The sequence below is a fragment of the Aspergillus tubingensis genome (genome assembly GCF_013340325.1).
Source record: "Aspergillus tubingensis WU-2223L DNA, scaffold_9, whole genome shotgun sequence".
Classification (NCBI taxonomy): Eukaryota; Fungi; Ascomycota; class Eurotiomycetes; order Eurotiales; family Aspergillaceae; genus Aspergillus; species Aspergillus tubingensis.
In genome coordinates this window covers 1913093-1940607 of record NW_023336283.1, presented here as the reverse complement: position 1 = coordinate 1940607, position 27515 = coordinate 1913093, and the positions used below count along the sequence as shown (strand labels likewise).

Genomic DNA, 27515 nt, shown 5'->3' with positions numbered 1-27515 from the left:
CTTGATATAAGCTCGGCGAGGTCCGTATACTCCACACGGAATAACCATCCCCAACCATTCGGGACAAGCGACTCGCAAATAGGGGCTGGAAAATAAAGCAATTCCCCGTAGAGAGCTATAAAGAGAACCCCTAGAACTGGTGGCAAGTGCACTCGGCAAGCATAATGAGAGCGGGTCTCCTGCATCTAGACAGTAGTAGGAATGCTGATCCGATCGCTCTGCAGGGCCCAGGCAGCGTTTAGCACCATATATGGAAAGCTAAATTAGCACTTCCGCAGCTTCAGACATACTGCATCTTTACTTTGCAGCCTATGGCTAAGCCAATAGGCCTTGGAGTGGGCCAACTCGTCTTTCGGAGAAATTTGATCTCGATTGACCAACCGAGGACTAGTGCTAGACTATTGAATCTAGTAAGCTGCATGAGTAGACAAAGCGCGGTAAGCATAGTCTGTTCAGTCTGGACGTAGAAGATTTCCGGTTCCGTTATAATACTACTAGTCAAGGATCACAGTAATGACAGGTAGATTAGTACACGTTTAAGATGAGTGGATGCTGACTTCTCAGTTCATTTGGGAGCAAGAACAGAACCCATAGCTTAACGGTAGAGCCTCGTTTGCCAAGGTTGAAGCCCTACTTCATCAAGCGCGGCCAAGATGCTTGTTCTTTGTTTCCGTATAGGGAAACAACACTCAGGAGAGTACTCGGCACTCTCTTTGATCCTGCAGCGCCGAATATAGCCATGGCCTGAATATCCTATATACTTTCTGATTACTATTCTAGAGCTATTCTCATCTCTCTGGGGTAAACTTTAATTGGCGAACACCGACACTCGAGGGTTACCTTGGAGTATCTACTATTTTTCGACGAATACGTAGAGTTTAGATAAGCTAGTATTATCATTTTCCATTCATATATAACCTAGGTACCAGCCAGTGAGGCCAAAAATAAAATAGTATTACCTTTCACATTCTGGTAGTGTCAGGCCAATCGTGCGAAAAAAAACTAACGAATCCGGGCACATGTACTTCTCAATCTAACATATTGACATATACACCACTATGAACACTTTCTAGTATCAGCAAAGCCTCAACAGCAGGTCCTAGCACTTCACAATATACTTCTCTTTCGATAATTCGCTGGATGGTTGGCATTCGGAATCATGGTTACTTCCCTGTAATCGCTAAGGTTTACTAATGAGGAACCACAAAAAACACTTTAGGACTTTAAGAAGTAGGGACTGCTGTTCACTAAACTTCCACTAATGCTCGGCCTCCAAACATTCAGCCTAACGATACCAACCACAGCACGTTTGCCAGCTGTTCACCACCAATCCTAACTATTCTGACTTCAATGCATGTTGTCTATGGACCCATGATCCGGACCTGCTCTGAGAAATTTCCGACCACAACTCACACCGTGTTATTAAGTCCGTCCAATCCCAACATCCAAACCATGAGCAGATCCATCCGAAGATTGTCCACCCACACCAGCACCCCCACTCTCCCCTTTCACCTCGTTAGACGGCGCCGTACCCAACGCCCTAATCTCCTCCCGCAGCGCATCTAGACGACAGGACACGATTTCATCACTCCCATCATCATAAACAAGATCAAGATCCTCGTAATCGAGATCAAAAGAAACCGCCTCGCCCTTCAAGCGCACTCTCGTCGTCAAAGCAATAGTGGTAGCAATATGCATGACTTCTCTGACACGGACGATATAACAGCCTTCTCTGCGCTTGCCTATGTCCCAAGCTATGGCATCTTCGTTCTCCCGCAGTGGCAAAGTAAGATCGAGAATGATCTTACAGAAAGGCGGGAGTTTCATCATCTCCTGCCTCCACATTTTGGAGAGGGGTTGCAAATCGAGATCTCGTTCTTGAGGCTCAACCATAGAGTTGTAACCACCAGTGTGAATGGACGGTGACTGGGTGCATAATTCGAGGATGTCGGCTTTTTCGAGTGGGCGTAATAGGGGTAGTCTTGCTTCGCGCAGGGAAGGGGGTAATTTTTGGTCAGGTTGTAGTTCGGATAGGTCTTCGCTGATGCAGAATTCGTGGGGCACTGAGGAGGGGAACATGGACTCTGCTGCTGGCATTTTTGAGCTCTTGGTGAGATATAGTCAGGGAGTAGTTGAGTTGAGCTGAGGATGTGGTGGGAAGAGTTGGATAATTCTGATGGGGAAAGCGCGACTGGTGTTTATTTATGTGGCTGAGAATGACTGTATTCACTAACAATCTCGAGTGAAGTCTACCGGATACCCTTAACGGGTATTATTCATTGCAGCTGCTATTCACTTACCCAGTCCGAACAACAGTGATTTACCGCATGGCTCTCTTTAGAAGGTCATCATGAAGTCGCAGCGCCGACTTCGAGACAATCCTGACATATATACGAGCCTATTCCCGTTATCCCTTGATACTTGAACACACTTTGGAAACATACCAGCAAGCAGCAACCATAAGGACTGCATCTAAGAGGCTGAGGAAGACACAAACGCCGAGGTAAATTCCCGTCCTCTCCATTACTTCCCGTAAGCATTGGGGAGATAACCCCATGGACTTGGCGGAGTCTACGGTCAGTCGAATCAATCCATTTCCATCCCTCCATACGGTAGTGAACATCGTTCTGTCTTATACTATAAGAAGTTTTCACTGGTAGAAATATGGAGCCGACGCTCTTCCCTTCATCACACTAAATTAGATGGACATGACTTGCTGTTCAAAACGTCTACCTTGTACGCTCAAGATAAGGATACATCTAGTCAAGCCTTGACCCTAAGTCGCGACGTGACTTATGTAGTCCGTAAATGTATGTGCCAAAGCCGATCAACCAGCCAACGCACAGGAAAGTTCGACGGTGAAATGCTCCGCGGCAGATACAGATACCAATCATTCTCGTCCACCAGGCTCATAGTACGTGTCAGCGCAGTGCACTCATAATAGAACGGATAGAAGCCACTGTCCTCCCAATCAATGATTCCAGTGACAATCCATTGGCCGCTAGAACCGGGATCCTGCTTCACCATTATATTATCAGTCCGTACATCGCCATGGGTGAACACCGATTCATGTGCCAGTGTTGAGGTGTCATGTTCCAGGAAGGAGCGCAGAAGTCCAACATAAGTGGCACTTCCATGATGACGAGCAGAGAATTGTAGATCACTGTACTCTTTTGTTGTCGTGATGCCTTTGAACAGGGCGCATTCGTCGACCGTAAGCTCCTTGACTCCCTCTCCACAAGTTCCCCCAAGCGTACTAGTTCCCTCTTTCTGTCGAATCTGTCTTAGACTGCAAAATATATCATCAAGCTGGCGCTGGATTGAAAGCTTGTTCTCATGTGACAGGTTAGGCCATGCTTGGGTCAAAGTCATGTCGCGAACATATGACATGAATATCACACGAAAAGGGCCAAATGCTACCAGCCCATGGAGCCTCGGGGCAGGAATTTGAGGCGCCCGCTTCTCAAGAAATTGCATGCTAGTGTACTCCGTGTAATCCCTATTCCCTGATATGACCTTGGCAACAATGTTTTCGTTGCACTTAACCACCATGCCTCTTACAGGACTCTGCCAGAGTTGTGGTGAGTTCCAAAGCAGCGTTCTCAAGGATGATACGAGCGATTTCTCATCACCGAGCGAAAATTGATGCCCGTCCGGTCGTTGACATCCCGCAAGCAAAGCAATAACTTCATCGGATAACGAATAAATGACTGTGGCAGTCTCTGCACGATCAAGATGGAGTTCTCTGAATTCAGGCGCCTTTACCTCATGTTCTTGTTCGTCCTTTGACGTGGCTTTCGCTCCAAGCGCCATTGTAATTCGGCGAGTATAGTTCTTCGGGAATTCTGATAGCAGGTTGACTTCCGGGTCATGTCGCAGGGCGTCATAAAGATCGCTTAATACATGGCTATTGATAAGTCCGGCATAAGGCAGCTGACTGTCAAGGACATTTTAATGTTCACGTAGGTAAGCCTCAGAGAACATTGACATCAAGTCCGCAGTTGGGTCCTTCTCCAAAGCGGCCTGGAACTCGAGCATTAACTCCCTGTTCCAGTGGGCCGCGTCATCGTGGGATAGAGAGATGGGCACTGATTCACTGCCCATTTTGGCTGATTACAACGAAGTGCTGCTGATAAGTAATGAAGTTGCAGATATGACAGAGGAACTGGGTCACGGAGCTTAATATAGCGAGGGACGTAGGCGCGGCCTGTGCGAACAGGCACCGACGTAGTTTCCATCCAAAGCGGCCACGTGCCCGGCTCGGGCATCCATATAAAGCCATACAAGAGACAACTTCACAGTTCTACAAATTGTAATGTCCACTAGTGTTGATCTTGATCTTAATATGTTTGATTTTCCACGACTTAACTTGACTTATGCTGTGCCTGTATTCAGTCCGCATGCAGTAGTATAATTAGTACAAAAGTGGCCGAAGGAGCTTAGTTGCTCAGGGCAGATTTCGCCATAATGACTACCAGAACCTACAGCTTACCCAGACGAGAAGAAGGCTAACTGGTAACAGTGTCTTAATATCCACGCAGGTTATGGAAAAGTCCTATTTCTGTCGCAAGTATTCCGAATGAATATCCTCCCAAAATGCCTTATACAAAACACCATATCTACAGATTCCACAATCTCAAAACCCCATCCGCGTCCGGAACGACCAGCAGCTGAGCATCACTCGAAACAGCCATCCTTCCCTCAGGGCTCGTGTCAATTTTATCCCCCGTACCTCTCGTAAACTGCTGCTTGAGATTACTTTGGAGATCATACGTCTCCACCGTCCCCTCCTGGGTCCGGAACACTAACTTTCGTCCCTCATCAACGAACTGCACGCTTTGAATCCCTGCAAAGCTCCGCATCACGGGATCCTCAAATGCCAGACGCCATTGCATCCGTTCCTCGCCGGTCAACGGATCCCAAAGACGCACTGTGCTGCTGTCCCCTCCTGCTGCAATCACCGTACCGTCAGGGCTCCAAGCTAGGGTGCGTGCCCAGTGGCGGAATCCGTCGAAGCGAGAGACGGACTGTCCTGACTGAAGGTCGTAAACATGGATATGGGTTCTAGGGCTTCCCTGGCTGACAGCGAGGTACTTGCTATCGGGAGAGAAGGCGCCGCTCCAGAGCTGACAGTCCCCGAAACCAAAGACGTGGACACAGTCTCCGGAGTTGGCATTCCAAATTCGCGCAGTGCCGTCCCATGCGATGGACGCGACTAAAGTATTGTCTGGACTCATCCCGGCCCACATGATAGAGTCTGTGTGGCCGAGCAATCGGTGTCGAAGAGACCGGCTCTGCATGTCCCAGAGATTGACACAAGGGAGGAGAGCAGAGTCACGAAGTCCGTGCTGGGTTGTTTCGTTCTGACTGAGATAGATCATAGTCTTGCCATCTGGGCTGAATGCGGGGCTACCGAAGGAGGCCAATTCGCCTTGAAGACGGAGTTTGCTTTCTTGTTCGTGTAGACTGACGGCATTTAGGAGGGCCTTTTTCATGGCCTGTTCAATGGCCCCCATGGCTTTCTCGTCACGCTTCCAGCCGTAATTGGACACTAGGTCTGATACAAGGGGCTGTAGAGTTCTGCTCGTGAGGGTGTCAACGTCAACTGGCCTGTCTTCCTTTTGTCGGAGTCTCCCGCGCTCGTCCAGCTCCCATAGGACGATCACCGCGTAATCATATCCCTCATGGCGGTAACCCTCTCCAGCACTCTCTTCAAGATCCTCGCCTGTCGAAACCAGGACGTACCGGGTGCCTTCTGATCCCACGGTATTGGAAATCTTCGGAGCAAACTCCACCTGCTCCACGGCACATGTATGTCCTCTCAACACATCAACACGTTCCTGCGTCTCTGCATTGAAGATATGGATCTCCCTGTCAATACCCACAGCAATAATCTTACTGTCAGGACTGAGAGCAAGCGCGTTTGCCTTCCCCTCTAGCTGAACTTTTGCTGTTTCCTGGCCCCAGTATCTGGGATAACCAGGCGCCCAGGTGGCAGGCTCCCCAGTGGGAGAGCAGAAGTCATGCTCAAGGGCATAGACGTAGTTTTCGAAAAAGGTGCTTTGGTTCATGCACCTCATTTTCCCAGGCCACAATAGTTGATATAGATATTGGTATCTGTGTTTGGGGGAATGAATAAGCTTTATAGTCAACAAGAGAAACTCGGCGAGGTAGAGTGAACTGAGTCGGTGAATGAACGACCACGAGGCTGTGCTGGTAGCTTTAGATAAGACAGCAACATTGCGAAAGCCTTGTGAGCCTCACGCCAACTAATCAGTTAGTTCCACCCCACCAGGGAGTAGGATTTCTCCGGGCAATGCCACAATTTGTGTAGCCATTCAGATGCTGGGGTCCGGAGATCATGACAACTTGGCGAGTGAGTCAGTCTATAGTTCAATTGGGGGCTGCAGGCAGCTAGCAATTCCGGATCGGCAGGCCCCACTTGGAAGTTGATACTATGCATTGATAGCTGGTCAGTAGCCAGTCGGGGCACGTGCAGGACATAAATGGAACAGGCTGCTAGTGGAAGGAGCTGGTTGTTCTTTGCATGAAATTGTTTACTGCATATCTTACCTGGTGTTCGATTAGTAACATATTCTATCCTATGCCGTTGTGGCGAGGTGGTTATTCATTAATCAGCTCAGCAATCCAGATCTGGAAACTATGTAATCTGAAGGTAATCATACCCAGTAGGGTTGGAACTGGAATAAAGGTATAGTGGCAATCATTTACTATTGCCGTACATGAAGCCCCAGTCCGATAAATTGATCGACTTATAGCTCCATAATGCATGTGGGTTGTAGATAAGATCGATATCCAAATATAAATTCAAAGATGTGACATGTACCATTCGCAAGCAGTCATAATCACTTTTCATCCAAATCTAGCAACCAATCCACCGCATTATATCCAGAGTGAAGAGTGTATCCAACCCCATAAAGAAAACTGGCAAAAGTAACAGCAGATGTGAAAAGAACAAATACACCAGTGATCAAGGCCAGCCCAATCACGTCTAGATATATAAACAAGAATCAACCACACACTCGTCAAACCATTTTAATCCTTCTTCTTCTCCTCCTTTGCCTCAGCAGCCTCCTTCTTAGGCTCTTCCTTCTCCTCCTTGACCTCCTCAACCTTCTTCTCCTGTCCATTATGAGGATGCAAGTAATCCGACTCGGACAGACTCATCTTTCTCTTCCTCAACCGGTCCTCCTCAGCAGCAACCATATCCTTCCACAGATCACCCGTGTGCTCCTGCTCAGCGTTCTTCCTCTCCTCAGCAGCCTGCCTCTCGGCCTTCACCTTATCCTGCAACAGGCCGCGACCCTTCCTCTGATCCTGGATCTCAAACGCCGCACTAGCCACCAACACAGCGAGGGTCAAGCCCTGGGCGTAAACTCTGGCCTGGACCAACTTCTGTGATCCACTGAGGTGCTTATTCCGGTTGACCATAGCAAAACTACCGATCATACTAGCCACCCACGTGGCACCGACAATCTTGTACTTCTCGCGGCGGGCCCACTGAAGCGCGCGATCGAGCGTGGAGAGCTGCGACAATTCCTCCTGGCGGAGACGCTCCTCGCGGTTCTCGTACCATTGGCGACTGGCGTTGCGCTGGGCTTCGAAGCTGCGGGAGGCGTGGTCGGCACTGATGATACCCACGAAGGTACCGGAGGAGGTCACGAGGAAGGATTTCATGGGGAGAGTGAGATTGCGGATGGTTTGGTAGCGCCTGGTGGCAGCGAGGACACCGGCTGCGCCGCCTACCAGACCGATGAGACCACCGATAGTACCGCCCTTAACGACCTCGCTGGAGAATTGCTGGGTTAGTTACTTGATTCGAAAATTGGGTGGCGGGGAGGGCGGAAGTACCGGTAGTGGGCATCTTCTTCTTCTTTGGTGAGGATCTTCATTGTGATGGTATTATGTGACGAAGCTGTATGTAATTGATTGCAATGGAGGTGGATATGTATGTATTAGGTGCCTTTTTTGTGGGGGGAGGAGAGAGAATTGAAGAAGGGAAGAAAAGCAGAGGGAGAATGATGCTAGAAATACGTGCAAAGCCCGGGTGACGTACGATCTGGACGCTCGGGGTCTGCGGCGGAGACTCGGACCATCCGGCGTTTGCCCGGGATCCTTGATAGCGTCGCCGAATTGCAACCGTTTTTACTGCTTTGGTTCTACTTTGTAAGCTGCGTCTCGCGCGAGAACGCCCGACCTTTATCTAGTGCCTTCCCATTCGCTATGGCATGATCCAATAATACACATTCCGCCCTGCGCCGCCTCCCGAAAAATCTACGAAATAAAACCTGACGTACATATGAGATCGAAAAAGGAAATAGAACAAGAAAGGTACAGCCAGAAGAATAAAGAATTAATAATTGAAGAAATGAAAATTCTTCAACGACGGGATCCCTTGCTCGCCGCAATCTGCCGCGCCCGCATCTTACGGAAGCGATCCTCGCCGCTCGCTCCCAGAGGTCGCGCAAACTTGCTCTCCTGTACCATCGTCGGTCGCGGCACCACCGTATAGCTCGTGTGAGTCATGTCAGCGCGCGCGCGGTTCGCCAGACGAGGAGGCAGTAGCTCACGGGCACGAGCCTCTGCAGCAGTGGCCTGTACCGATTGAGGGCGTGTCGTGCTCAGTTTACTGTTCCAGTCAGTGATACATTCGACGTAGTAGGGTCTGACTAAGGCATGAACATACGTAGGATCAAAGGCAGCCTCCTGGTATACCCTCTTCGAGTAATCATCGCTGCGCTGGAGGATCGGGCGCGTCCATTCGGCCAGCAGGCGCTCCGCCATGCGCTTGATGCCGGGCTCGGGACGCTTGCTCCGCGTGTAGAAGACAATGACCTTGCCGATACCACTGGCAACCAGAGCCTCCTTATTGATCGGCAGCTTGCCCAGCGCAGTCATCAGATCCCGCTGAATGTTGTACGCCGGCAGGGAACCATCATCCAAGGGCTCCAGGAAGAACTTGACCGCTTCCAGCAGGTTGATTTCGGGGTCGACCAGACTGTTGACGTATTGGTTGCGGTTGAGCAGCGAGACCACCTCAGGAAGCATCTTCAGCTTGTGCATGGCAGGCTTGCCCTCGCGACGGTTGATAGCGTCCATCTGCGCAGCGTGGGTCATGCGCTTGCGCATATCTTCGATTTCAGCATCGGCCATTTGTTCCAGGTCCTGTTGGAGTCAGCCATCATCCAGCGAAGTAATAGAAGTGCACATACAATGCCATCAGCCTTTCTAAACCGTCTCTTGGTCGGCTTCTTCAACGCCTCGTCCATCGCGCGATCAAGCGCTCTCCGCCGTCCTGAACATAGCAATTAGCATCATCCATACCATCCTCAGCAGTAAGAAACATACTCGTAGCCGGATCCAACAACTCCTCTTCCGCAATCTCTGCCTCCTTCTTCTTTCTCCTCCGACTAGCCTTCTCCTCATCACTCGCGCCTCCATCCTCCAACTCCCTCATCCTGCGACTCTTCTTCTCGCGACGTCCCTCTCTCTTCCTCTTCGAGCGCTCTTCATCCCCGCCCTCAGTACGCTTCCGCTTATGCCGTCCGATCAACTTCAAGTTATCCTCGTCAATCGCCAGCTGCGGCCGGTCCTCGATGTCGACATTCTCGGGATCGAAGTCCTCGAACTGGGCTTCGTCGACTTCCGAAAGAATCGATTCGTCGTCGGAGATCTTGTCTTCGTCGTCATCGTCATCATTATCGCCACCATCGTCTTGCGCGGCCTCTTCTTCTCCTTGGTCTTGTTCTTGTTCTTGTTGCTCTTCGGCTTCTGGCTCTGCCTCCGCCTCTACCTCCTTAGCGGGTTCTTCATCCGAAACGGCGTCGCCGCCGGGCGTCGGGGGCGCTTCCTGCTGTTGTTCTTGTTCATCCACTTCAGCGGCGGGCTTGAGCTCGGGCTCAGGACTGCGCGGTTCGGACATGATTGTGTCTTGTGGCAGTTGTGGGTGGGTTGGGTGAATGTGTTAGTTTCTCCCCTGATGAGGAGTGGTCGGGGTCGGCTAGACCAGGTTTCGTGAAGCGTAGATGGGATAGATCGATTCTCAAGACCTTATTTGCCGGGATTCCAGTTCTGTTTGTACACTTTAAATGCTTAGGCGACTTATTCCTCAGGTGATAATGGAAGTGAAGAGAAAGAAAAAATGAGAGAGAGAGAAAAAGCGAAAAGAAATGGCAGGTTTAAGTAAGTAGTAACACCGAGCAACCGCGCAAGAAGTTGAAGCAAGCAAGACCCAAAGCAAGCAGATTCCGCCTCCGCGGTGGTCTGTGCGCGGCAGAATCGAACCCATTCATTCATTCATTAACTAGTGAGTTATTCAACCCATTCATCATTTTCTTGAACATACATCTATCTATCTCTCCATTTACTCTTTACCCATAAACCACTATCACAATGTTCGCTCCAGGTAAGACACTTTTAGAACTGATCAAATGTCTGCATTATGCTAATTAATATCAGGCCAGGAACAGCTCTCCAAGGAGGAGATCAGAGTATTTCACCCCAATTCCTCTTCATCGTCATCATCGACACCGAGCAGAACACATCATACTGACATTCTATTTCTCTTCCTTTCTAGGCCGGTGAGGTCCAGGCTAACCAGACCATCCGCATGGCTGTCTCCGGTGGTATCCTGCTTTACCTTTGTGAGTTCTTCGCATGCCCCGGAAACCTGTTCTACAAACTAACAAACGAACAGCTCCCTTCGCCATCGACTTCGTTAAGAAGTTCCTGTAATCGCGTGTCGACTACTTTTGTTTTCCACTTTACAACACACAATGCATACAAGGGATAGGAAGGAAGGGCATCGCATAATGTATTATATTGTACATCTCGAGTTGCAGAAATGAATATGAATCTCAAATGACCAGCTGTCACGGTTACTTTTTATGCTCTATTAAACCACGTCTCGTGTGCAAGACGTGCGGATACCAGCTCCTATAAACTCCATGCTCCAAACAGCACAAGCCAAACAACCAGACAGTCCCTCAATTCATGATATGATGGAATCGCAATCAAGCATCAACAGCATCAGTGGTTCACGGCTCCCCCGGGAAGCTTCTGTGCCTCCTCAAAGTCCTTTCTCACTGCTTCGAGCTCCTTCTGCAAGTGTTGGATTTGCGTGTGGTAGTCATCCAATATCTAGACATCATTAGCATATGTAGTAACCATGACTGGAGGTAAGTAACATACCTTCTTGGCCGTCTTCATCGTCTGCTCGTCCAGCTCGTCGTCCGCCTGCGCCGCCGCGCTGGGTCCGGCCCGCTCCATCTCCTGCTGTAGACGTCGCGAGTGCTCCCGGATCGCCAGCATGCGCGCCCAGATCTCCTCCGCCCGTCCGTTCAGTGACGGGTCAAAGACCGACCGCTCCAGCTGGCTGAGCTTCTTCTTCAGCTCCTCCTCCGCGTCATCCATGGCGTAACCGCGATTCCGCAGCACCTGTGTCTTGGCCGCAAGCGCCAAACACCGCTTGCTGAGGACGAGATGTTTCCGGCGGCAGTCGGCAATCTTGACCGAAATCTTCAGGTCGTGCCGAGACAGCAGATCCGACAGGCAGTTGTTGATCTCGTGGAGTCGCGTCTGCATCATGGTAAGGAAATCCTTCTGGCGCTGCGCGCGCTTGCCCAGCTCGAAAAAGCCCTTGACAAGCACAGGAACATATCCCGAATCGGGCCGCTTCCGCAGCGCATCCTCCCATTTTGTGTCATCGTCCTCCGGACCCGGCTGGTAGAAAGGCGCCATTTCTTCACCGACATTGTTATACAAGTACGCGCGGAAGGGGGAGGAACGGCTGGACGCATCCCACTTGTCCTTTACGATCTGAATCTGCATCGGTACGGTGCGGTGGACTGCAACCATTAGTACGTCTAACATATAGCATTGGGATCATCTTCAACATACCTCCGGTAACTGCACGGCCCGGCTCCCACAGACTCGAACCGAGCTGTGCCGTCGACTGACCCATCTGAGTCTGGCCCAATTGGGGCTGCTGCTGTTGCTGCGCCGGTTGCTGTTGCTGCTGCTGTCCTCCTAGTAGAGAACCACCAAACAGACTCGGTTGTTGCTGCTGTTGTTGAGGCTGCTGCGTCTGACCCAACCCACCAAACAGACCACCACCCTGCTGCTGCGGCGCCTGCGACTGCTGTTGCTGACCGAACAATCCTCCTCCACCTCCTCCAAGGGGTTTCTGCCCGAACAAGCTCCCTCCAGTAGTCTGCTGTTGTTGCTGCTGGGGCTGTTGCGTCTGCCCCAGACCTCCAAAAAGACCACCACCGGCTGGCTTCTGCTGGGTCGCGGTTTGGCCGAACAGTCCGCCGGATGGCTGCTGAGTCTGCGTGTTTGTGGCGCCGCCGAAGAGACCTCCTCCCGACGGTTGCTGAGTCTGCGTCGCACCTCCAAACAATCCGCCCGTGGTGTTCTGCTGCGCAGTGTTTGTCGTCGAGGTATTTCCGAAGAGACCACCACCTCCGCCGAAGGGACTGGGCTTATTTGCGGTGTTGTTGGCTTGTCCAAAGAGGCCGCCGCCCGTGGACGGGGCCGCAGCTTGACCGAATAGAGACATTGCGAGTTGCGTTGTGCTTAGGTTGAATGGCGAGGAAGATGAAAGGCGATATTAAGTACAACACGGTAATGGAAGGAACAATTGCAATAAATAAGGTCGGTCACTCCGCAACGAAGGCGCAATAACACTCAATTGAACCGAAGTCGGTAAATACCGATTTTCTATTAATTGTCAACAATGTAAGAATAAGCAGGTGCGATACTGCGACTAGTCCACAACACACAACCAAATTCAATAAGGGAATAAAGGGGATACCCACAGACAAGCAGCAGAAATAGAAGCGCAGTGCGCGGCATCAACAACAGCCGGGCAATGCTGGCGTGAGTCCATCGGGAAGCTTTGTTTTTCGCACGGTTACGGTCACGTGTGGAGCTCCCTTATGCCTGAGGCAAGTAACAGCCAGCTACCTATTAATGCCTGATAATTCCGGCGACAAGCAGATTACCTAACCCAGCCATCCCAACCAATCAGCAACAAGCAAAAACCACTCCTTCCAAACTCGCAGCTTCACCTTCCACTCGGACCCGGCGAACCATCTCCATCAATTCGATCCCCCTCTCCTCGACTTTTCCCCCCAGATCCGGTCCATTGAGTCCTACGCCCAGCGGTCACCATGGCGTCCAGAGAGCCCCAGTACGTTGAAATCCTGCCAATTCCCCAACCGGCCACTTCCACGGGTTACCCTTGAGTACACCACGACATATAATACGACACATACATACATACATATACGCAACGCAATTGAACAATGACCAGCTCTTTCTAACGGAAATGTCTACCTCAGGTTTAACCAGCAGGTGCTGGTCGACACGACCCCCATGCCCGATCACATCCCCAAGGTGGAGGAGATCGGTGCTACGTCGGCGCCGCTGTACAGCGCGGCGTACTTTATCGGAGACCGCTGCAAGCCCTACAACGACGATTTCATGAAGTGCAAGGACGAGTCGAACGGGCGCGGAGAGCTGGACTGTCTGAAGGAGGGTAGAAAGGTGACGCGCTGTGCGGCTAGCGTGTATGTTCCCATGCTCTGTTCAATTGGCTTTCAGAGGGCCATTGAGGGATGAACTTACCGGAGAATGAATACTGATTCAATGGATCTGCAGAATCAAGGACATCAACACCCACTGCCTGAAGTCGTTCACCGCTCACTGGGAGTGTCTCGAGAACAACAACCACAAGCTCTGGGAGTGCCGTGCGCAGGAGATGAAGCTGAACAGCTGTGTTTTTGAGAAGCTGGTGCGTATACCTTCTTTATACACATTCCTATTCTTCCTGGGCTGTGTCCTACAAAACAATACTAATTAAAATGTATAGGGCCTGAAGAAGGAAATCCCCGGAACCCCCGAGAACGTCGTCCCCGTGCACTTGCGCCCCAAGCAGATCTACTCCGACTGGCCTGGTCGGCAATATTAAAAGAAATACAAAATGAAATATTTTGAGGGGAGCATATATCATTGTGTGTTTTTCTTAACTGAACCACTACTACTAACTTAACGTTGTCTTTTGTATTCCGGTGTTTTCCTTTTGTTTTTCTCTTCCCGTCTCTCTGGTTGACGTCTGTTTGTGTATATATTAGCATCAGGAATGTCATTGGTTCCGAGTCATCATTAGTATCATATGTTGGTAGATCTTGGTGGTTATTCATAGACTACTAGTGGTAAGTATAGATAGTATGAATGGTATCAAATGATGATAATGATGCATACACTATAATCCAGGCTCCAGATCTATAGACTGTAAATCACCTAGAATACAAAAGTGTACAACCAGAACACCGCAGAAATATGCAGACAGCTAACCACTGCAATGAAGTATAACACCTCAAAGAGAAGTAGAGAAGTAGACAGACAACCTCTAATGATCAACCTGACACAATAACAAAAGAAATAAATAATAAAAGAAAGAGGTATAGGTATAGGTATAATAAGTAGAAGTAAAGATAAGAAAGAGAAGAGAAGAAAAAGGTATATATGTATATGTACCAGAAAGGACAAAAGAAAGTAATAAATAATGGTAATGAAATCGGTGCATAAAGAACCTCACGGGGCCTTATCACCAGACGAAGAAGATGATGATGAAGACGTAGGAGACGCGGACACCACCCTCCTAACCCTCCTAAATAGCATCAAGAACACCAACCTGGTCTTCACCTCCGCCCAACCCACCTTCAACTTCTCCTCTAACCTGCGATCTCCTCGCAGTCTCATCCAGATCAGAAGCATACCGAGCAACGCCAAATCAACCATGATCTGCCGTGCGGCGACCCAAACCAACCACTTTAGCCAGGCCCACAGGCCTGTTCGTCGACGATGAGCTAGTGCTCGCGCTTCCAATTGCTCTCGCACGGCGGCGATCTCGGCGGTCATGGTCGTCAAGGCCTGCTCGACGGTGCGACGCCAGCGTTTGGAGTCGTCCAAGGGTGTTGGTGGTGGTCGACGTCGTCTTCGACTTAGGGTAGTATCGTGATCGTAGTCTTCCTCCTGATGGGAGGGGAAGTTGTACCCTTGTTGTTGTTGATGGTAGTCATGCGATTCGTGACGGTCGTGAGTGTTGTTGTTGTAGTCTTCTTCCTCCATATGTTCTTCTTCTTCGTCGTTGTCGTCTTCATTCTCGAACAGATTATCTTGCGCTTCCGCGTACACTTCCTCCTCTTCCTCCTCCTCCTCTTCTTCTTCTTCAGGTGGTTCATCCTCCTCCATCTGTCGTCGAAACCCCGACTCCGCCTGACTAACCGGACTCAACACCCGTAATCTCTCACTCCCTCTCCCTCTAGCCGTGGTAGCAAGTAACTGCTCATACTCCGGACGAGTCAGTCTATTACTAGACTGCTGGAACTGCTGCTGCTGATGCTGCTGAATCCGTGCATGATCCCGTATGGACACCGCTGCCGCCGAAGCCACCGGACTACCGAGGCCCTGAGACGACGACATAGACGACGAAGACGGGTTGGATTTGATCTGATCCCAGACGAATTCCAATTCTGCGACGAGTTCCCTTGCCTCGGCTGTTTGGGAAGCGTAGTTGTGCATGGTTTCGATGAGGGTGGAGATGTAGCGTCGTTTGGCTTCTGTTCGGGAGAGGCCTCGTTGGGCGTGCCATGCGTCCCTACATTATCATTATTATCATTAGCATACTGACATTGATAGCATATAGAAGAGAAGTATGGGGAAGTATACCATTTCTCACACTCCATAAACACATCCGCGGTATTCCCGACCGGTCGATCCATGACGCCTTCGACATCGCCTTCTACATATTTTCAATGAAATTCCTCGTCAGCATATCCCATTACAGTATCATCAATCCCCAATAAAAATAAATCAAAAGGGAGGGAAGAAATACCCATGCTCTGTTTATACAAGCCATAAAGCTTCAATCTCTCCGACGCCGGCGGTCTAGCGGTCCCCGTGCGGGGAATGCGTTTCACCGTGTTAAGGGCATGGACGAAGACACGATCTGAACGTCATCAATCAGCACATTATCACCCTCCAGATTATATTCATCCCTCCAACTAATGCTATCCAGTATAGTATGTAAAGTAGGTAAAGGTCGGGGGAATCAACGCACCCACTGAATCCGACATGGTGCGAGGAACAAGACGTCGGACGGCTTCAGCAACATGAGAGCAGACGGGGACGGGAGTGCGCGCGATGATGGGTCCGCATCAGTGTATTGCTGTGTTGTGTCTCTGTATTGGAGAGTAGTTGCGTTGTGGTGTATTGCTTATCGGTGCGAGCAAGAGCGACAGTGTGTGTGTTGAGTGTGTTGGAGTCGGAGCTTCCCCGGATTTCGGCCAAGGGAGAGGAAGAGAGAGTGCGCGCGCAGGACTGGTGATAGTTGATTCGGGGGGAGAAATAATTGGAATTGGATGTGGTAGGGTTCAGCACGCGTGTAGAGCTGGTTGGTCGCGTGGGGATTGTTTTGGGGGAGGGAGGGAGTGTGTGAGGCTGCGAGCTGAGAGATCGGTGGTGTGGTGGTTGTGGTTGATTGCTTGATGGATGATGGGGAGCGATTGAACCGCGGTTGTCGGAGTTTAGTCCCTCTGGCTGCTCAGCCAGCCCGACTTGTGATTGATCGGCTATCTATCGATCTATTAGATGCACCCTACCTCGCGCCATTGCATTCATGCTTTTTACTTATTTTAAAGTGACTCCTTTACGGACAATACTATCATAAAAGATAGCTTCCTTTTTTTGTAGACGTTATTGTATAAGTATATTCATTATAGCTTCGAACCTAATTATATACAAACAAATCGCTAATAGGCTTTCATTACTTCCCCCTCCTTCTCATGCGCCGCATAAGTATTCTCCGTATCGATGGGTTTCCCCGTCATCACACCAGGCATATCCTCGTCCGCGATTGGTGGCCCTGTGAAATGCTTGCGCGCGTACACCACATACCATAAGATACTGATCGCCGCAAAGCCGGCAAACACCACACTCGCGTAGTTCATGCTACTCGCATCCACCGGCAACGAGGTGGGCATGCAGAAGAGCACCACAGCCAGGCAAATCCAGCAGATGGATACGATGTTGATCGCGTATCCAAATCGTCCCAGCGAGAAGCTGGATTCCTTGACGGCTTCACGCCCCCGAAGCACGCAAATGAAAATGGGAAGGCCATACGAGATTGACAAGCAAATGGTGGCCACACCCGTAAACGAGTTGAAGGCCGCGGAGGACCCAAAGTAGATCAGCCCTAACAGGCAATCGACAACGGTGGAGAGGATGATGGCCCACACTGGCACATCTAACTTCTTGTTCACTTTCCTCCAAAGTCGGAAGCCGGGGATGGCTCCGTCACGAGCAAAGGCATACGTGCATCGACTGGCAGCCGTCAATGCGCCAATTCCCGCAAACACCAGGATGCCCAGCACCAGAAACAGCAGCCCGAAGCCTCCGCCAGCGGAGCCGGTGGCTGTCTTAAAGATGAGTCCGATAGGCTGGCCGCTGGCCACAGCCAAAAGAGTCTGCACCGGGGGCAGAACAAACATGATAGGGATCAGATAGACCAGACCTGTGATACCGGCCGCCACCACCGATAGCACAATGGCCTTGGGGACCTCCCGATGCGGGTTCTGCACCTCCTCACACATGGCAGCCACCATGCCGTATCCAGTAAGTGTGTATGCTGCCTGCAGCAGACCAACAAAGAACGCCCAACCAGCAGGCCTAACATCATCAGCACGGGTCCATAAACCAACCCTGGAGATTGAGAAGGGGCAAACATACCATCCACTCTGCGAAGCATCATAATGCGCAAAAACAAACTCAGCATCGCGTCTCTCATCCGCCATGGTCAAAAGCGTAATGAGAATAATCACGACACTCCCGGCCGTCCAATAAATGCACACTTTATTGATCAAATCCAACCACTTGGAAAAGAAGATATTCACCAACGCACAGCACCCAATCACCGCCCAAAACATGAGAATAGTCTGCCAGGTGTTGGCGACAAAGTCCTCATTCCAGAGTGAGATGGCACTGAGAATCAACTGCCCTCCCGAGAAGGTGATACTGAGTGTGACGGTCCAATTGCCCACGAGGGTGAGCCAGCCATCGATGAAGGACATGGCGGGGGCCCATTTGCGCGTGGAGAGCATGGCACTCCAGTAGTAGACTCCGCCGGCGGTGGGGTAGACGGCGCAGATCTCGGCCAGCGAGGCGGCAATGGCGATGGAGATGAGGGTGACGACGACCCAGCCCCAGATGACGCTGACGGATTGGCCGTCGGTGAGGGTGATGTAGAGGGTGGTGCTGAGACCGAAAGGGGCGGCCATGATGGCGAAGGAGCTGTTGATACATTGATTTGGTGAGTGATGTCCCCTTTCCCTACTAGTACATATATATAAATGCTGGAATGGAACACATACAGGCCGAGAATACTCATCATACTCAAATTGCGAGGCAATTCACTCTTGTAGCCCATTCTAGCCAACGCCTCATCGGCGTTGGCGTCCATGGAAGGTTGTCGCATGATGGGCAGTCAATTCAGTTAATGAATCAAGAAGTCGTGTGTCTTTTCTTTATGAACAGAAGAAAAAAAGAAGCAAGTAATTGTGTTTCCACTAGAATTATCTCTCAGGAATTCAAGTCTCTTAATTTAAGACAGACATATCGTCATTAAAAGTAAATCCAGATCCCAAAAAGTAAGGGATGGGAGTAGAGTGAAGAAAATAAAAACAGGGAAAAGGAGAAAGGGAGAGAGAGGGAAACACGAGCAGGATAAATGAGGGGAATAAGAAGGAACAAGAGAGAAGAAGAGGAAGAACAGCAAAGGGCAACTTTAGTTTAGCTTCCAGTTCCTGAACTCAACTGCTGCTGCTGCTGCTACATCATCCCCCGCACTTACACTGATTTAACTCTGTCAATTCCATAATAATCCACCAGGAATATCCACACCACAAGAGACAACGACGACAACGACAACAAGTGAAAGACTGTCTGTCTCCATCAAATTGCCAACTTGCCAATGAGAATCCTCCTCCCCGCGATAAGCTCCCCGACTAAAACTCCTCCGGTGTCGGGCTAGTGGTCGGCGGTCCGAGACCGCGCTGATAAGCCATGATTAACAACCCTCATTCTCCCTGTTAGATAGTTAACAAGGTGATGACTTGATCCTATCTTTTATACTTCTTATCAGATTTGTATATACCTTAGGGAAATCTTCATCAAATGAAGATATCAATCATGACTACTTACCACCCATATAACTACATCATCACCATCACCAACAATGTACTGCCCAATGCAGGTCTAATCCCCCCCTGACTGGGTTCTTTAATGCATCCATGCATATTCTCCCCGCATCTGCACGTTCGGAACCACTACATCCTTTTCTGCAGTGTCGTGTACATCATAAGCTAGGGCTCGTGACACTTGCAAACACGAGAGGCGAAACAAAGCTAAGTAGCTTAACTTATTTTGTAAGCACTGATGCCTCGGAAAGGGAAATCCCGCCGGATAAGTTGGACTGACTGGGTCATGGCCTCCGCGCGGTTCTCCCCTCTCCTTCAGTTTCCTTCTCCTGTGTGTGTGGGTGGGGAGGCGGGGGGTAAGGGAAGAAGTCTCCATCACATCCGCTCGCTCCTCACTTTTGCGAACCATGGTGCTGAATTGCCTGGTTCGTGGGGTAACAGGGTGGGTGCCAGATCTGGGTCTGTCTACGAGGGATTACTACTGCCTAAATTGACTACATTGATTTAAATAGTACTACTAGTAGTATGAAATTCTAGGGTATATCTGCTATGGTAGGATATATATATATATTTTCATAGAACTACAATATAGCATGGCACTCTCCCTCAGGTCAAATAATAGTATGATTTCTAGCTATTTCGGAGTTTCACAACTATCCATTTCCAACGTACATCACGGCTGGTGTCTTGTCACTCACTACTACTAAGTAAGTGACGGCTGCCACATCCATTGCCACCCCTCACCAGCAACACTCGAGCCTCATGTCGGACTCCAGTGCTCAAACAGGGCATCAGGCAAAGGATGAGCGCCACGGAATAAAGATAGAGAAAATGCGGGGGAGAAAGCGGGCATGAGGGGGAGGGGATAACAAACACATCAGGTCGACCGAGAGGGTAAGATCCGAACGAATAGGAAAACACAGGGGAAGGGCATGTAGGTGGGGGGTATCAAACAGGGGGAAAATGGATTCACTATAACAGAGACAAGTCCATCATCTTCGCAGGAGAAAAATCCATTGATATCGAAATGGAGGTTTTGTGTTTGTCTTTTGTGATTTTCTTTTTTTGTGTGTGTGACATGTCTAGTGTACGTGCGGACCAGAAGTAGAGGGGCGAAAGTAGGCCCCAATATCTCTCCAACAGACAGATGTAAGGTAGGGAGAGGGTCCAGGCAGGCAAAGGAGGAAAGGTGACAAGGGGAACGGTAGATGGGAGGGAAGATAGGGGCAATGAAAGCAGGGAAGAGGGATGGATATCGACGGGGGAAACAAATGATCGCGGGAACGGCGGTGGGTGGGCCAGCCCGGGCATCAAAAACGCCTGGCGTTGGGTTGGGTATGGCGGATGGCCACCTGGCCGACTTGCCCACCGCCACTTTTTGAGGGGGGCCAGCCGGTCGCTCTCCTTGATTCTGTATACTGGACTCCTTCGCCTTCACCACTTCAATCAACTCCCTCGCAGACAATGAAAACAAGATCATGCATGGCCTCCAGTAGACAAGGCCTCAAGTTGAGTCGCAACCAGCCAGCTAGCTTCAACTCCGTCGTCAATGATCATCGCCCAAGTGATCACGAAAAAGAACCGTTCAAAAGCACAGAAATGGGAAAGAGAAAACAAGCAAAACAATTCGCAAACGCCCAGTCATGCAGTCGTCAATCCAGATAAGTCGTTACATGTTGATGCAGTGATAATAGCACGCCAAATACAATGAGGTCACGCACGCACAGCCCCCAGCATCATGGGCTCAGAACGTTGCAGATGTCGTCCGTTCCATCCAGGCCAAAGCCGGCCATGTCGACGGAGTGCAGAGAACCCGGACCACCACGGCCCAGAGAGATATCTGACGAAGCATAGTCATGCTTCAGCCGTTCATGGGGTCCAAAAAACGGCCGGGTCTCTTCGTTGGGGGTGTTACCATCACCCGCTGCCCAAGGCCCATGCTGCCAGAACCTTGTGTTAGCTTGTTGGTCCCCGAAGAGGTCATGGTGGTCGTGGTGGGTCTCGGTCCCGTGGTTGGTAAAGTCATTGGGTGACTGGAACCGCAGATGCGACCGACTGAAACTCGAGCATGGAGAATCGGCATGCAGCGGGAAATCAAGGTTGGGGAATGGCATGTCCTCGACGGTGGTGATGTCGATGGTCGGGTTCTCGGTCTGCTGTGCCAGCGCTGACGCTAGCCGGAGGTTGGAGGCGGAGCTTTGGCGGCTGTGACTAGCCGACCGTTCGATGGCTCGCTGAACGAAACTGCCACACGTCTTCAGAATCTTTTCCTGGTCCTCTGGGGAGAGGCTGGCAAAGTAGTCGTTTGCCAAAGAGGGCTTGGGCAGTTCGGGTTGGCAGGGAGTCAGGCCAAAGGTCTTCTGAGCATACTCCGTAAACCCGGAGGGCATGTCGTATGGGGACTGGTAGACGGTCGGAACCTGCTCCCGTTGCTGCTCAAGGTAGGCATACTTGCGAGGCAACTTAGTGGCGGCCAGGCTACCTCCATTGGCGGCCTCTTGCTTGATGTTTTCCGACTCCTTTTTCTGCAGCACGTCCAGCCGATCCCGATGACTCACCAGCGAGAAGCGGAGCATTTGTAACAACCGTGTCACCTCCTCGGACCGCATGTTGAGGGGTTGCAGCGGCAACAGTGTTCCATCCGGTGCCCGAGGCTGCACTCGCTGCTGAGCCATGGCCAGTTCCAATTTCTCCAACCCGGTCGGCGGTGGTACCGAGCCCATTGGGCCCAGGAGGGTCTCTACGACCAACTCCGGGCTGACAATGGTATACCCGGCGAAGACATTGGCATGGTCGGTGATCTGGGCCAAGCGACGACGGGCAATGAGCTCTCTGACATTGGCGAAATTATTGGCGGGGAGGTTATTGGGGGTCTGCTGCTGCTGCTGTTGATGGTGAAGGTGATTATGAAGTTGCTGCGGACGGGAAAGGGATTGATGATGGTGAGATTTGGTGACCTGGGGATACGGAGCATGGCGGGCTGATTGAGTTGGCAAGGATCGGTAAGCAGACGGCATCGCAGCAGGGGAGGAGGCAGTGGGAGGCGCAGGACGAGGAGGGGCAAGAGGAGCGTGCTGCAACAGGGAAGGGCGGCGGGATGCGGCAGCAGCAGCAGCGGCGGCGGCGGAGGTGGTGGTCGTGGTGGTCGTGGCAGCAGCAGTAGTGGCGGCAGCAGCAGAAACGGCGGCAGCAGCAGCAGAGGCGGTCAAGGGAGACAGGAGATGAGGGTGAGGGGCACCAACACCAGCACCAGCATAATGATGAGGCGGAGCGAGATGGTGGGGGTAGGAGGAGGGGAGTCGGGCCATCACGGCGCCGAGCGACTTGACGCTGTCCAGGAAATTCGCGCGCGGGTTGTGGATAGGCACGCTAGGGCTGTGCGTATACTGTGCCCTACACTCGGTGGAGGATTCGCCCAGGTAATACCAGATCTGTTCGCTCTTGCTGAGGTCGACCTGCGTGGATGGTGGGGCGGACTGGTGGTTAGGGTGATTAGTGCTGTCCACCGTCTCGAACTCGGCCCACTGATACGGAGATCGCCCATCGCCAAATGGATTCCCTGCCACCGGCACTGCCGATTCCAACTCCTTCCGCGCCTCGGGTTTGCGGGCCAAGTGGGCTGGTAATGGCCTGGTACCTGGAGCCAGCGGTGAGAAGTTGCTCCTGCGAACAACCAGCATCCACCGGTACGGTAACTCAATTACGTCCCTGCACATCGAACGGTTAGCCCCTGCGATATCATCCTTGCCCGATCGGGTAATCTCCAAACAAATGATGGAGGCCCGCGGGGCTCTTCATGCAGCCTCTTCGTGGGGCACCAAAGAAAACTTACCCTCGTGGCAGCACCTTGACCAGTAACGTGCGTTCCTCCGGTCGGTTCTGAAGCACAATCGCACCGTTAATTTCCTTGTCCGCCTGGAACTGCACCACATCCCCAGCCACCAAGCCCCGTGCCGTCTGGATGAGCTTGCGGTCATAGTCGGGGGATTCGCCGCTAGCCATCCAGGACGGCTTCTTCTGGCGATGGTACTTGCACTTGAGGTCCACGCTGGGGATCGAGTACTGGTTCCCATCGTCCGCAATCACGGCGATCTGACCCTGCTCCACTTGCACACCCGCCAAAAGTGCACAGGTGGCGTGGTATGACCGTGTACACTTGCCAAAGTTGCACTGGAAGCATGCCCCGCGCACTTCACGACAGAAGAGACACTTGAGACCCATGCGGGCCTTGGGGATCTTATCCACGTCACACACCACCTCCTTGCCAGACTCATCGCGGAGGATGGAGGTCTCTTCCGTGTACAAGGCACAGCGGCGGTGGGCATGGGACTTGCCATCTTCGGTCGGCAACAGGTCCTCATAATCCAGATTGTTGGGACACAAGACACATGGTATTTTTCTGGGAACATCCATGGCAACCCGCATGCGTTTCGCCTTGGTGGTTTCACCATCATTCTTGCGCTTCCGCCCACGCGTAGATGTCTTTTCTGGAACACTGCGGGGAGGCGTCAAGAGATCCGACGCACCTTCAATCTCGTCGAGATCACTTTCGTATTCGCCGAAATACTCCGGAGTAGCTTCGCCCCGAAGCTTCCGTTCGATCTCGTCAACATCGATCCAGACACTATCGGCCTCACAGTTGCACTTCTTGGCCACTCGGCCGTAATCCAGCCACTTCTCCGTTGCGAAGTTGACCGACTCGGCGCAGTTGTACCCCAAATTGTAACCGGAATGATATCCGTAAGGGTAGGTGATGACGAACTCGCCCTCGTAGTGCACTAACTTGTTCACTGTGATGCCGTACTGGGACTTGAGCAGATTCGGCGAAACAAGATATGTCTTGTGGCGGAGGAATTGGTCGCAATTCTTGGCGTCACTTTGCCAGATACCTATCAAGTCAACATTAGCGTCGCGGCCTACCCAACATCTGACTTCGGGATCCAGTCTTACTCTTCATGGCTTGTTCAAAGCGAGGAGCATCTTCTTGAGAGATGCTGTACCACTGCTTGGGAGCACCGAAGTGGATATAGTTGATACTGTAGAGATCCACATCCTCCAGGTGCCATGCGAAAGTAGCTTTCCACATTCCGAGATAAAGGTACGCCGTGTTAACACCAGGCACCTTCTGTCCCAAGACATCCAGCAGATTGGGTAATCGGGCGACATTCCATGAAGTCGTAATGTTATCATCGAAGAGAGATCCCGGCATATCGGCACCGTACATGGGATTGTTGAACATCAAAGATTTCCAGTAGTTGGTCTCCAGCTCCTCGCATCTTTCATAGGTGTAATCCTGGCTATCATCGATGCGGTAATCAAAGTCTTGGAAGGCTTCTTCGTCCACATAATCGATCGCATCGCCCTTGTTGTGCTTTCTGCGAGATGTGACAGACTTGGGTTGTCGTCCTTTGGGCTTCGGGCCGGGCAAGGATTCGCCGTCGCTCAGTTCCTCGTTTTTCGCCTCGACGGGGTTCGATTCGGGAGACACGGGTGTTGGCGGGCCTTCTGGCTTGATCTTATCCAGGCCCTCATCGGCTGGCGGTTCTTCCTTGACCTTCACCTGGTTAGCCCGTTTCGGCGGGCGACCAGGACCTGCACGACGTTTCTGAGAGTCCGATCGAGCGTTCTGGGTTTTGGGAGCAGAAGGAGCCCGGGTCACTCGGTCCTGATTCCGGCGCCGTTCACCTCTTCGCGCCGGTGGCTGGTGACTGCTTTCCTCACACAATGCTTTCCACTGGGGTAGATTGTATGATCGCTGTCTCTCGATGTTCGCTTGTGTGTATGTTCCGTGCGAGCCATGGAATTCCTGCATGATCGGGTTCTTCACACGGATCTTCTTAACGGCTTCATCAAGGGGCGGTAGGGAATCAGTCCTAAAGTTGGTCACATCGGTTAGCGTCCTGCCATGAGTGGTTGTCCGCACAAGCGCCGAGCCATACCATTCTTTAGGAGGAATAACTTTGATGATTCCGGAGCGCATGCCATACTCCTCGACCTTGTTGATGAACGATTGGAAGTCGCGGAACTGATCCATAGTCTATTGAGATGCCCATTAGCCCAAACCTTGGCCAGGATGGGTAATATGGTGGAGGACTCACCGGCTTGAACACCGGAATCTTGCCGCCGCCATAGTAATGGTCCGGCTCAATCTCCTCATCGTCCGCCTCTACCGATGGTATCTCCTGGGCGCCGTTGACATTGGGATCGAGCTCGAGATCGGAGAGCTCTGACGGAACTCCATCGGGAACCTCTTTCTTGCCGTTCACGCTCTGGGGAGGAGTGATCGAGGCTGCATCGGTCGCCGGAGCGCCGGCGATCGGGTCGAAAGGGGGTTGATCAAGCGCTGCCGCCATCATCTCAAGATGGGAAGAACGAAGGGTGAAATTGGTCGGAAGTCGATAAGGATGCCGTCGTCGGAATATGCGACCGCTGATCGACGGCAGGAGAGGGAATCCCAGCGGTCGGGGGAGAGGACGTTAAGAGTTCGGAAAGGACTTGTGCTGTAGATCGGTCAATATGGCGCAGGAACCTTTTTGGTAATTCTTGTCGCAGTTTGAATTCCGACGAGGTAAAGGAGAGAAAGGAAATAGAATAGAATAAAAAAGGAAGGATTATTAAGGCTGGCGAAACGGAACTGGGTATTGGGGGTACAAGATAAGAGAGGTAGTAGTAGTAGTAGCAGTGGTGGTAGCAGTAGTAGTAGTGGTAGTGGTGGTAGTAGTAGTGATGACGAAGGAAGAAAGGGTTGGTGGACTGCAAGGCTGGATGATCCGAGCTCCCAGAGACGAATTGCTGGGTATAGGGATCATGCGAAGCAGCAGCAGCAGCAGAAAAACACCAGCAGGGAAAGCGATAAAGATAGGGACCGGGTGGAACGGGTGGGTGGAAGTAAAATTAGCAAGTGGATGATGAGACCGGTATCAGCAGCGCAGTATCACCACACAGCATTGGTAGAGAAAGCGCAAGTCAGGTCAAGCAAGCCCCTCCTCCGGTTTGAGGGCAACGGAGCGAGAAGATTTGCCGTGTGGTGCAGGACCAAGCAGCAAAAAGGAAGTTCGTTCGCCAACGAGTGCAGGGCCGATGGGGAACTTTGGACGCTAGCAGCAAAAGCAGGAAGCAAGAAGAAGGCAGGGGGAAATAGCAGAAGAGGAAAAGGGAAGGCGGAAGAGCCAATCCCAGCAATCCAGCGTCACGTCGGACGGTCCAAGCTGTGGATCCGGGCCAGAGCGACGATGGCCTGACTGACTTTCTTGGGAAATAAGAAGGGAAAAAGAGAAATGAGGGTGTGGAAATGCAACAGATTGGTAGATAGTGATGGGAGATTTAATGATGATGATGATGATGATGATGATTACTGCTGTCGTCTGCACTGACTAGACTGAACCAGTCTAGTAGCAGTCAAAAGAAAAAAAGCAGTAACAAGAGCAGTAACAGCAGAAGTAACCAGCAAGTAACAACAAGTAACAGCAGCAACCAACCGACCTGCAGCCTGAGCGCCTGAAAATCAAACTGCTTAAGGCACCAACTCCGCGGCGCGATACTCAGTCGAGTCAAGGCACGTAATTTGGTTTTGGTTCCGGCCGCGAGCAGATCTCAGCACGTCTCCGGTGTCGGGAAATGCAGGCAGACAGGCAGACAAGACATGAAACAAACCAAGTACAGAGATAATAGTATGAGGGAATTTAAGATACTCACTTTATACAAGATATGCCCGAGAAAAAGTGAAAGTAAAAGAAAAAAAAAATAAAAAAGAATGAGCTTTCTCTCCCCGTCAATAGACTATGGGAGAGATGAGTTATCTAGTAGTAGCCTTACTCGTCGTATCGTAGTAGTAGTAGTTTCTTTCTTCTATGTGTAATACTTCAAACAGCTTTCTGGGAAATGTCCGAGCGAGAACTCTCAGAGTTGCCGCCAGAAACAATCACGTGCTGCACATGACTGGCCGGGATCAGACACAAGCAACCAGTGCCCATTACAGTTAGCGTCATACCGGGGGGCGAAAAAAAGAAAAATAGGTGTGTGTGTGTGTGTGTGTGTGTGTGTGTGTGTGTGTGTGTGTGTGTTTTTGGGGGGGAAAAGTTACTGTGGGACGCAGAATACACCACGCGGTAGACATCAGCACGCTGTAGGCTGTGCAGAAACGAAAAATGACTGGGCCTAATTTTTGCATTTTTGGCGAAATTCGGATAGCGGCGGACCCGGCAGAAATTCCCTGGAAGCAGAAAAACAACTGCA

The 27515-nt window shown here is 51.1% G+C and overlaps 10 protein-coding genes across 10 annotated transcripts; 1 reads left to right on the top strand and 9 right to left on the bottom strand.

Annotated features, from left to right (window-relative positions):
• Positions 1-1422: 1422 nt before the first annotated feature.
• On the bottom strand, positions 1423-2097 carry AtWU_08708 (uncharacterized protein; the record flags this gene model as incomplete). The annotated part of the gene is made up of 1 exon (XM_035503816.1): positions 1423-2097. One exon carries the CDS (start codon positions 2095-2097, stop codon positions 1423-1425), a length of 675 nt encoding a protein of 224 aa, XP_035359709.1.
• Positions 2098-2793: 696 nt separating this feature from the next.
• On the bottom strand, positions 2794-3813 carry AtWU_08707 (aminoglycoside phosphotransferase family protein; the record flags this gene model as incomplete). The annotated part of the gene is made up of 1 exon (XM_035503815.1): positions 2794-3813. One exon carries the CDS (start codon positions 3811-3813, stop codon positions 2794-2796), a length of 1020 nt encoding a protein of 339 aa, XP_035359708.1.
• An 806-nt stretch (positions 3814-4619) lies between these two features.
• On the bottom strand, positions 4620-6080 carry AtWU_08706 (WD40 repeat domain-containing protein; the record flags this gene model as incomplete). Its single annotated transcript, XM_035503814.1, has 1 exon — positions 4620-6080. The coding sequence occupies one exon, from the start codon at positions 6078-6080 to the stop codon at positions 4620-4622; it is 1461 nt and encodes a 486-aa protein (XP_035359707.1).
• Positions 6081-7056: 976 nt separating this feature from the next.
• On the bottom strand, positions 7057-7913 carry AtWU_08705 (HIG1 domain-containing protein; the record flags this gene model as incomplete). The annotated part of the gene is made up of 2 exons (XM_035503813.1): positions 7057-7810; positions 7873-7913. The coding sequence occupies 2 exons, from the start codon at positions 7911-7913 to the stop codon at positions 7057-7059; spliced, it is 795 nt and encodes a 264-aa protein (XP_035359706.1).
• Positions 7914-8400: 487 nt separating this feature from the next.
• AtWU_08704 (transcription factor SPN1) lies at positions 8401-9943 on the bottom strand (the record flags this gene model as incomplete). Its single annotated transcript, XM_035503812.1, has 4 exons — positions 8401-8650; positions 8708-9186; positions 9234-9316; positions 9370-9943. 4 exons carry the CDS (start codon positions 9941-9943, stop codon positions 8401-8403), a joined length of 1386 nt encoding a protein of 461 aa, XP_035359705.1.
• Positions 9944-11049: 1106 nt separating this feature from the next.
• On the bottom strand, positions 11050-12580 carry AtWU_08703 (putative nucleoporin; the record flags this gene model as incomplete). Its single annotated transcript, XM_035503811.1, has 3 exons — positions 11050-11160; positions 11212-11867; positions 11920-12580. The coding sequence occupies 3 exons, from the start codon at positions 12578-12580 to the stop codon at positions 11050-11052; spliced, it is 1428 nt and encodes a 475-aa protein (XP_035359704.1).
• Positions 12581-13193: 613 nt separating this feature from the next.
• AtWU_08702 (coiled-coil-helix-coiled-coil-helix domain-containing protein) lies at positions 13194-13993 on the top strand (the record flags this gene model as incomplete). Its single annotated transcript, XM_035503810.1, has 4 exons — positions 13194-13213; positions 13365-13592; positions 13684-13816; positions 13895-13993. 4 exons carry the CDS (start codon positions 13194-13196, stop codon positions 13991-13993), a joined length of 480 nt encoding a protein of 159 aa, XP_035359703.1.
• Positions 13994-14619: 626 nt separating this feature from the next.
• AtWU_08701 (acyl-CoA-binding domain-containing protein) lies at positions 14620-16163 on the bottom strand (the record flags this gene model as incomplete). Its single annotated transcript, XM_035503809.1, has 4 exons — positions 14620-15685; positions 15757-15829; positions 15923-16036; positions 16148-16163. The coding sequence occupies 4 exons, from the start codon at positions 16161-16163 to the stop codon at positions 14620-14622; spliced, it is 1269 nt and encodes a 422-aa protein (XP_035359702.1).
• Positions 16164-16838: 675 nt separating this feature from the next.
• Positions 16839-18559, bottom strand: AtWU_08700 (putative GABA permease; the record flags this gene model as incomplete). Its single annotated transcript, XM_035503808.1, has 3 exons — positions 16839-17754; positions 17815-18375; positions 18456-18559. The coding sequence occupies 3 exons, from the start codon at positions 18557-18559 to the stop codon at positions 16839-16841; spliced, it is 1581 nt and encodes a 526-aa protein (XP_035359701.1).
• Positions 18560-21016: 2457 nt separating this feature from the next.
• Positions 21017-25636, bottom strand: AtWU_08699 (putative jumonji family transcription factor; the record flags this gene model as incomplete). Its single annotated transcript, XM_035503807.1, has 5 exons — positions 21017-22988; positions 23113-24169; positions 24231-25153; positions 25220-25317; positions 25379-25636. 5 exons carry the CDS (start codon positions 25634-25636, stop codon positions 21017-21019), a joined length of 4308 nt encoding a protein of 1435 aa, XP_035359700.1.
• Between the last annotated feature and the right edge of the window lie 1879 nt (positions 25637-27515).